Raw genomic sequence first — 10,000 nt, forward strand, 5'->3', positions numbered from 1 at the left:
CAAGAAACAAAACAATGCTTAAAGGAATACTTCACCCATACGGAACCAGCGTTCTATCATTATAAAATCACTATTATAATATAATGAATGAGGTTTTTCTTCCCTCAGTCTTCCCTCAGTCTTCCCATGGCCCAGCTGTCCTGTTAATCCTAACCCTTACTGTGATGTCACAAGAAGGAAACTGTAGGGTTAGACAGTGAGACCATAAAACACTCTTTCTGCCTTTTCTCAGGCTAGGATGATCCGATTTTTTTTTTAAATTGCACATTTATACTACATAGGATCTCCGAGTTCAATACACCTTCATATTCCAACCGGTGAAGTAGGCCTTTAAACAAAAACAAAACTGGGGCAAACCTTACAAAATCCGTCTTGCCTAACTTTGTCGGTCCGCCTCTCTGTCTGTCATAAGAATTTGGTTCCCGGAATTTCCCTCGGAGTGAGCCCTCTCCCTCTTCCTCCGCTCTGTGTCTTTGACGTGGCGTGGCGGCCATATTGTTTTGCTGTGTTGTCAGTGTGAAGCGACAGTCAAGTCAGAAGCAGCAGCAGCAACACAGCGGCTCAGGTGCGTAACTCATTTACCTGCTTACACACACACACACACACACGCGCTCAGACACACACACGCTCACCTGGCAGGACCCTAAAACACACACTTCCACACTATATACACACAGCACGCTCACCTTTCTATCTGTCTGTCCTGCGCGCGACACCTTTGTCACGTATTGTAGCTGAACTGTTAGCTTTCGGGCTAATTCAACTATTATTAACATCAGTAAACATGGTTAAAGTTGATTAAATGGGCTCGTAGGATGAATACTGGGACACAGTCATTCTAGCTGTTTAGACGGGCAGCTGGTGACGTCAGGGGCCTGTGATGTGGCAGCGTTTATTTAATATCTGTAATTATAAGTAACTTATTGATCGCTTAATCTCCTCTGATTATCAGCTGATCGATCGTAAACAGATTTTTTTTAGGAATTTTTACGAGCTGGAGTGACGTAAGGACGTAATCACGTAATGCCGATAGTGTTTGTTTATTTTCTCTTAAATCTCCAGTTTTTCTCAGAGTTTAATTCACGTGTGTGTGTGTGTGTGTGTGTGTGTGTGTGTGTGTGTGTGTGTGTGTGTGTGTGTGTGTGTGTGTGTGTGTGTGTGTGTGTGTGTGTGTGTGTGTGTGTGTGTGTGTGTGTGTGTGTGTGTGTGTGTGTGTGTGTGTGTGTGTGTGTGTGTGTGTGTGTGTGCCTTTAACTTTTGATTTGATCTGAAAGTTTCCAAGACTTCCAAATATATTAATATTATATGAAATATTTTAGCAAAAGTTTTCTTGATGATTTGAGGTTTAGGTCCAAAAAACATCTAAACTCTTCCAGCTGCTGAACCACACCCACTCACCACAACAGACAGACAGACAGACAGACAGACAGACAGACATGCACACACACACACACACAGACAGACAGACACACACACACACTCACCACAACACAGACAGACAGACAGACATGCACACACACACACACAGACAGACAGACACACACACACACACACACACACACACTCACCACAACACAGACAGACAGACAGACACACACACACACACACACACACACACACACACACACACACACACCCCCCAAAGCTGGCTTCATATTTAGGTTGCCAATAATTACTGTTTGAGGAAATGACCTATATATATATAAATACTAAAAACCAAGCTTCTTCTTAAAGCTTTACACCTTAAACCCAGGAATCTAACTGTCATTTGAATGACTCTAAACCCTAGTTATAGTGCAGTCAGTGTATGTGTGCATGTCTCTCTGTCTGTCTGTCTGGTGTGTGTGTGTGTGTGTGTGTGTGTGCATGTCTCTCTGTCTGTCTGTTTGTGTGAGTGTGTGTGTGTGTGTGTGTGTGTGTGTGTGTGAGTGTGTGTGTGCTGCCAGTCAAACCTCTTGGACATGTTGCTATCGGTCTCTTTTATACGCGCTGTAAATGATTTAATTCAAATGATTGTTTGTGTGTTTTCAATTGAACCCTGAGACTCTGATGATGTGGAAGCTTCACTCACTCACTCACTCACTCACTCACTCACTCACTCACTCACTCACTCACTCACTCACTCACTCACGTCACACACACATACATACACAGACACACAAAGATTTACATTCTACTTAAATTTAAATTTGAATAGCTGATTTGTATACTCCTTCACTAACCCTAACCCCCTCCCTCCCTCTCTCTCTCTCTCCCTCTCTCTCTCTCAGTGACACCCCCCCTCTCTCCCCGTTGCCATGGCTACCTTCCCAGAATACATTGCGTCTAACGAGGACCGCGACGGCGTGCGTTTCAGCTGGAACGTTTGGCCGTCCAGCCGCCTCGAGGCGACGCGCATGGTCGTTCCCGTGGCCACGCTCTTCACGCCGCTGAAGGAAAGACCGGACCTGCCCCCCATACAATATGAACCAGTACTCTGTAGCAGGGCCACGTGCAGAGCTGTGCTTAATCCACTGTGGTGAGAGAGAGAGAGTGTCTGTCACTCTGTCTGTGTGTGTGTGTGTGTGTGTGTGTGTCTGTCTGTCTGTCACTCTGTCTGTCTGTCTGTCTGTCTGTCTGTCTGTCTGTCTGTCTGTCTGTCTCCCATACAATATGAACCTGTTCTCTGTAGTAGGGCCACGTGCAGGGCTGTGCTTAATCCACTGTGGTAAGAGTCTGTCTGTCTGTGTGTCTGTCTGTCTGTGTGTGTGTGTGTCTGTCTGTCTGTCTGTCACTCTGTCTGTATGTGTGTCTGTCTGTCTGTCTGTCTGTCTGTCTGTCTGTCTGTCTGTCTGTCTGTCTGTCTGTCTGTCTGACCTGCCTCCCATACAATATGAACCAGTTCTCTGCAGTAGGGCAACATGCAGGGCTGTGCTTAACCCACTGTGGTAAGAGTGTGTGTGTGTGTCACTCTGTCTGTCTGTCTGTCTGTCTGTCTGTCTGTCTGTCTGTCTGTCTGTCTGTCTGTCTGTCTGTCTGTCTGTCTGTCACTCTGTCTGTCTGTCTGTCTGTCTGTCTGTCTGTCTGTCTGTCTGTCTGTCTGTCTGTCTAAGTTAAGTTAGTTAAGTTACTTTATTAGTATATGGTCACATCTCCCCTCTCAAGTTCCCACACTCCAGAGGGGGTCCTCACACAGGGTCAGCCATAGTACAGCAGCGGACCCGGGTTCGATTCCAGCCCGCGGTCGTTCTCTGCATGTCACTCCCCTCTCTGCCCCATTTCACCTCTGTCTCTACACTATCAATAAAGCAGAAAAATGGCAAAAAATATATAAAAATAAAAGAGTGTGTGTCTGTCTGTCTGGCGAACAAGCGTTCTCCAGAATCACTGACTCCTCCTTTAAATGTGTTAGGATTTTAAAGGTTTAAACGTTGTGTGTTTCAGTCAGGTGGACTACAGAGCCAAACTGTGGGCCTGTAACTTCTGCTACCAGCGCAACCAGGTAAACACTTCACTCATGATTACCTGATTATTCCTTTGATTGATGTTTAGATTTTAATTAATGTCTCTACGAGGAACTTTTAAATATTTCTGAAACAGTCTCATTTTTCCTCTGATGATCATAAATTACATGTAACAGCAAACGAGACCATCAGTGCAAAGATAATGCTATTTTTATATAGTTTTTCTTAATGCCTTTGTCATGGGTATACGCTCACCCAGGAACAACAGCTGGCGTGGTAAAAACACTACCGCTTTAGTCCAAAGGGGGGCGCTAGAATTAACACAAATTGAGAGTTCCTCGGAGACACTTTAATATGTAAGCATTGTGTTTCAGTTTCCTTGTAATGTAATAACACAGTTCTGAACGTACGTGTGTGTGTGTGTGTCTGTCTGTCTGCCTGTCTGTCTGTCTGTCTGTCTGTCTGTCTGTCTGTCTGTCTGTCTGTCTGTCTCTCTCTGTCTGTCTGTCTGTCTGTCTGTCTGTCTGTCTTTCAGTTTCCCCCGTCTTACGCTGGCATCACTGAGGTGAACCAACCCGCTGAACTCCTGCCCCAGTTCTCCACCATAGAGTATGTTGTGCAGGTGAGAAAAAAATGCATTTTCTACGTGTTTTTAGGTAGTAAATGTCTCATAAATCAGACAGTGAACAACATATGAACAAATCCTTCTGTAATAACCTTCAGAATAGTGCTGAGAATGATTATGGAAAGTTTAGTTGATGTAAGTTGAGATTTTAGTTTTTTGAGTATTGAAAAAAAAAAAAAAGTTGCGCAAACGGACGTTAAAGATGGATATATAGTAGAAATAAATAAACACTATCCCTGTGTGTGTGTGTGTGTGTGTGTGTGTGTGTGTGTGTGTGTGTGTGTGTGTGTGTGTGTGTGTGTGTGTGTGTGTGTGTGTGTGTGTGTGTGTGTGTGTGTGTGTGTGTGTGTGTGTGTGTGTGTGTGTGTGTGTGTGTGTGTGTGTGTGTGAGAGTGTCTGTCGGTCTCTGTGTGTGTGTCTCTTCCTCTGTGTGTGTGTGTGTTACTGTGTCTGTCTGTCTCTCTCTCTCTCCCTCTCCCCTCCCCCCTCTCTCTCCCTCTCCCTCTCCCTCTCTCTCTCTGTCTGTCTATATCTCTGCCCCTCCCCCCTCTCTCTCTCTCTCTCTCTCCCCCTCTCTCTCTCTCTCCCCCCCGCCCTCTCCCTGTCTGTCTCTCTGTCTGTCTGTCTGTCTGTCTATCTATCTGTCTCCCCCTCTCTCTGTCTGTCTGTCTGTCTGTCTGTCTGTCTGTCTGTCTGTCTGTCTCCCCCCACCCCACCTCATGCTCTCTGTACCTGTCTCCCCCCCCCATAGCGCGGCCCCCCTATGCCCCTGGTCTTCCTGTATGTCGTGGACACCTGTATGGAGGACAATATAACATACTCTCTCTCTCTCTCTCTCTCTCCCCCCTCCCCCCCTCTCCCTCTCCCCCCTCTCTCCTCTCCCCCCCCCTCTCTCCTCTCTCTCTCTCTCCCCCCCTCTCCCCTCTCCCCCCTCTCTCTCCCCCCCTCTCTCTCTCCCCCCTCCCCCCTCTCCCCTCTCTCTCCCCCCTCTCTCCCTCTCTCCCTCTCTCTCTCCCTCTCCCTCTCTCCCCCCCTCTCTCTCCCCCCTCTCCCCTCTCCCCTCTCTCTCCCCCCTCTCTCCCTCTCTCCCTCTCTCTCTCCCCCCCTCCCCCCCCATAGCGCGGCAGCCCGATGCCCCTGGTCTTCCTCTACGTCGTGGACACCTGTATGGAGGACAATATAACATACTCTCTCTCTCTCTCCTCTCCCCCCTCCTCTCTCCTCCCCCCCCTCTCTTCTCCCCCCCCCCCCCATACCCCCCCCCCCCCATAGCGCGGCAGCCCGATGCCCCTGGTCTTCCTGTATGTCGTGGACACCTGTATGGAGGATGAGGACCTCCAGGCCTTAAAGGAGAGCCTCCAGATGTCCCTCTCCCTGCTGCCGCCCACGGCTCTGGTCGGGCTCATCACCTTCGGCAGGATGGTCCAGGTGCATGAGCTGGGCTGTGAGGGGATCTCCAAGAGCTACGTGTTCAGAGGAACCAAAGACCTCAACGCCAAGCAGATACAGGTAAGGAGAGAGAGAGGGAGGGAGACAGACAGAGAGACAGACAGACAGACAGACAGGAGGAGAGAGAGACAGACAGAGAGACAGACGGAGATAGAGAGACAGACAGACAGAGAGACAGACAGGAGGAGAGAGAGACAGACAGAGAGACAGACGGAGATAGAGAGACAGACAGACAGAGAGACAGACAGGAGGAGAGAGAGACAGACAGAGAGACAGACGGAGATAGAGAGACAGACAGACAGACAGACAGACAGACAGACTCACTCATTCTCTGTGTGTTCTCGTTCACAGGAGATGTTGGGTCTCACCAAACCTGCAGCAGCAACTCAAGGAAGAGGACCTCAGGCCCCTGCTCCACCTCTATGTAACAGGTACACACACGTACGCACGCACGCACTGAGACACACACACACACACACACACTCACTCACTCACTCACTCACTCACTCACTCACTCACTCACTCACTCACTCACTCACTCACTCACTCACTCACTCACTCACTCACTCACTCACTCACTCACTCACTCACTCACTCACTCACTCACTCACACACACTGAGACACACACACTCACTCACTCACTCAAGGTACGAACACACTACACACGTTACCCGCGTAAGATTTACGCGCGTAACACAGCTAAAATGTTGCTTGATCATTTTGTGTCAAAAATGGTTATACGCGCGTAACGTGCCTAGTCTCCCTCCCGATATTGTATTTCCCCTTATCAACCACGGCTGCGATCAGACCCGACCCGACACAACAGCGTGCATGTCCGCACAAAAACAACAACAACACGGCCAACAACTGTGCCAAAAGACAAACTGAACAGCACAAATAGCCTAGCATTAAAACAGCATTGCATATTCACGGCAGCTACATAACAAACACAGTTACAGCAGCATCGGTGCACGGCGGCACAACATAAATAGTCCAGGCAAAATAGCGTTTTTCGACAGACAAATTGTAAAAGAATTTTTTTCAGCTCAGATAATTTCTATGAGGTGTCCAGAACAACATACTAAAAGTCCTAAGAAATCCTAGTTGAGGAAATATGTTTAATTCTCATCAATCCGAGATTTGTGCCAATAAGGCGAGACACCAATAAATCCCAATAGGGCTATTTTTTTCCTTTAGTCCTATCAAAATGCAACTTTACACAATGAAAGTATCCATGATAATTAACATTTTTTGTATTACAAGTTTCTTTGAAAATTAATTGTAATATGCAAATGAGCTATACACTAATCGTCCACGCCCAAAATAAACCCAAATAGGCTTAATTTTTTCCTTTACTCCTACCACAATAAAACTTTACATAGTAAAAGTATACTAGAAAAGTAACTTTTTTTGTATTACAAGTTTCTTTTTAAATGCATTTGAATATGCACATGAGCTCCACACTTATTGAATATCCAATCATCTTACTGCCAATGGGTGATGGCGATGCTGTTTTTAGACTGGCCTCTAACCTGAAAAACTGCCTGGCTTACCTGCCAGGGGTATAACAGGTGCCTCTCATGAATTAGATTAACCCCTCCCTTAGCTAGTGTAATTTTTTACTTTTTTCAGTGCCATTCCCTTTCCTATGCCAAATAGACGAGACTGAAATGGCATGGATAGAGGAGATTGTCAGACACCGTGGGACCAAGTAACTCCTTTGTCTACTTTATGCACCATACAGTGCTGCTTGAAAGTATGTGAACCCCTTGAGCCTTTATGAATTTTATTTATCAATACCAGTATTTTTTATATGAAATAACAGATTTTTGTTTATCAATTAAACATTTTTCTTTTCCAGAAATCAATTGTTAAAACAGATTTAAAAAAATGATTTGCCAACTTTTGTATGTGAAAAAGTTTGTGAACCCTGAGCTGCATTGGTAATCAGGTGGGCCAAATTTGTGATGAAATGGACCAATGTAATAAAGAAATTGGGCGGCACTAGATAAAACAGAGATAAAACCAGGTCAGTGTAGGCCCACCAAAGTGAACCCATACAGATCAGACTTGCCAAAAGGGAAAGACAATCTCAGAGGATCTCAGGAAGAGAGATGTGATGTTGCACATTTGTCTGGGGACAGCTATCAATTAATTTATTTGGTTCTTGTGCCATAAACAGCTTGTGTGCATTAAGATCAGCATGATGCAACAAGAGTACTAGCAAGTCTGTGTCATCACCTACTGAGACTGTGTCTTTTGTTCTGGCAGAGGTAATGGCAGTTTGGACAATGAGCACATCTGCATCGTGCTTTGTATGGTTTGTGATACACCATTTTTTGTCTTACAAGTTTCTTTGAAAATGAATTTTAATATGCAAATGAGCTATACACTTATCAAATATAGGCTACCCAAATTATATCCGCATAGGCTTCATTTGAACCTTTACTCCTACCACATTAAAACTTTACACAATGAAAGTCTACATGAAAAGTAAAACATTTGTATTAGAAGTTAACTTATAATGGTCAAGGCTTTCCAGAAGGGGTTGGTCGAACGTCAGAACAGGGGTCACATCATACTGCATAGCTTGAGTTGCCACAAACCTCAATGTTGAGTATATGCAGGATTAATCACTGGGATCAAGATCAATCATTGGAAGTAATGTTAGTGAAGCTCTCCCAGGGTGTTCATCTAGAAGATGCAGGATCTGCATCATACCAGACCATGATGGCCTTTGAGAGTGAAGGAGGAGGGATGTCTTCCACAAAACATCCAGCTGTGATGTTTTGTTATCTGCTGGCAACAGAGCCAGTGGCTGATACACAATAGGTTCACGTATAGGAGGAATCATAAAGTACTGAATGTGTATGCGACCAACTGCAGCAATATCTGCAGCAGTCACTTGGATCTTTAAAAGAAAAAATGAAGCCTATGCGAATATATTTTGGGTAGCCTATATTTGATTAGAGTATAGCTCATTTGCATATTAAAATCAATTTTCAAAGATAAAAATGGAATATCACAAACCATGCAAAGCACAATGCAGATGTGCTCATTGTCCAAACTGCTATTGCCTCTGCCAGAACAAAAGACACAGTCTCAGTAGGTGATGACACAGACTTGTTAGAACTCTTGTTGCATCATGCTGATTGAATGCACAGGAGCCGTTTATGGCACCAGAACCAAAGAAAGCAACAAAAACAAGACGGATATGGTGCATAAAGTAGACAAAGGAGTTACTTGGTCCCAAGGTGTGTGACAATCTCTTCTTTCTCCATGCCATTTCAGGCTGTGATTCTACGTCTCGTCTATTTGGCATAGGAAAGGGAATGGCACTAGCCTGGAACTCCAGACCTGCCACTAGGCGCTGGAAAATTAAATGTGCTGCGCCTGTTGGTCTGGACACTCTCCATTGAAGCTCATTAAATATGTCAAGAAATCCTGAGCTACATTTCAATTGGTTCTATCTGATATGGGCGAGCCAGAGCCCTATGTATGGTGCTCTGGGGCGGACGTAAACGGATGACGACAGTGCGCCGTCGAAGCCGTGATAGTAAACATCAAAGATAGCTGCGGATATGTTGTTTGAGTTTGAGACGGCTTTGGCCTCGACCCTTTACAATTTGGAAGACGGCACTCAATCTTTCATTAGCAAGTAAGTGGAATGTTCGGTTTTGCAGACGACCACGGCAAAAGTTAAATTTAACAGTTAATCCCGCTGTTCGCTAAATGAACGGGGCTTAATACGGCACATTGTTCATTGCTCTGATTGGTTGTAGTGCTATCAAATTGCGTGCAGTGGCATTTGAAGAGACAAATCTAATTCATGAGAGGCACCCCTGGCAGGTAAACCAGGCAGTTTTTCAGGTTTGAGGCCAGTCTAAAAGCAGCATTGCCATCACCCATTGGCAGTAGGATGATTGGATATTCAATAAGTGTGGAGCTCATGTGCATATTCAAATTCATTTAAAAAGAAACTTGTAATACAAAAAAAGTGACTTTTCAAGTATACTTTTACTATGTAAAGTTTTATTGTGGTAGGAGTAAAGGAAAAAATTAAGCCTATTTGGGTTTATTTTGGGCAGGTACGATTAGTGTATAGCTCATTTGCATATTAAAATTGATTTTCAAAGAAACTTGTAATACAATTTTTTTTTATTTTCATGGATACTTTCATTGTGTAAAGTTTCATTTTGATAGGACTAAGGGGAAAAAATAGCCCTATTGGGATTTATTGGTGTCTCGCCTTATTGGCACACATCTCGGATTGATGAGAATTAAACATATTTCCTCAACTAGGATTTCTTAGGACTTTTAGTATGTTGTTCTGGACACCTCATAGAAATTATCTGAGCTGAAAAAAATTCTTTTACAATTTGTCTGTTTTTTGGCCCAAAAATGGGTTACTTTGCCTGGCCTAAAAGCCAAGTAGCCAAAATTACCCTCCCTGGCTGTGACAGGGGACCGTGGCTGGCGTAG

At 44.9% G+C, this 10,000-nt stretch overlaps 1 protein-coding gene across 1 annotated transcript in view; it reads left to right on the forward strand.

Moving 5' to 3' along the window:
* Positions 1 to 521: 521 nt before the first annotated feature.
* LOC307270837 (protein transport protein Sec23A-like) overlaps positions 522 to 10,000 on the forward strand; it is a gene marked incomplete at its 3' end in the record, with an annotated part of 25,768 nt that continues 16,289 nt past the window's right edge. Inside the window, 6 exon segments of the mRNA XM_080054722.1 lie at positions 522 to 565; positions 2,271 to 2,518; positions 3,424 to 3,481; positions 3,979 to 4,065; positions 5,341 to 5,577; positions 5,869 to 5,948. Coding sequence (XP_079910848.1) covers positions 2,298 to 2,518; positions 3,424 to 3,481; positions 3,979 to 4,065; positions 5,341 to 5,577; positions 5,869 to 5,948 — 683 coding nt within the window.

Source organism: Ammodytes marinus (assembly GCF_949987685.1).
Source record: "Ammodytes marinus genome assembly, contig: scaffold_405, whole genome shotgun sequence".
Lineage (NCBI taxonomy): Eukaryota > Metazoa > Chordata > Actinopteri > Uranoscopiformes > Ammodytidae > Ammodytes > Ammodytes marinus.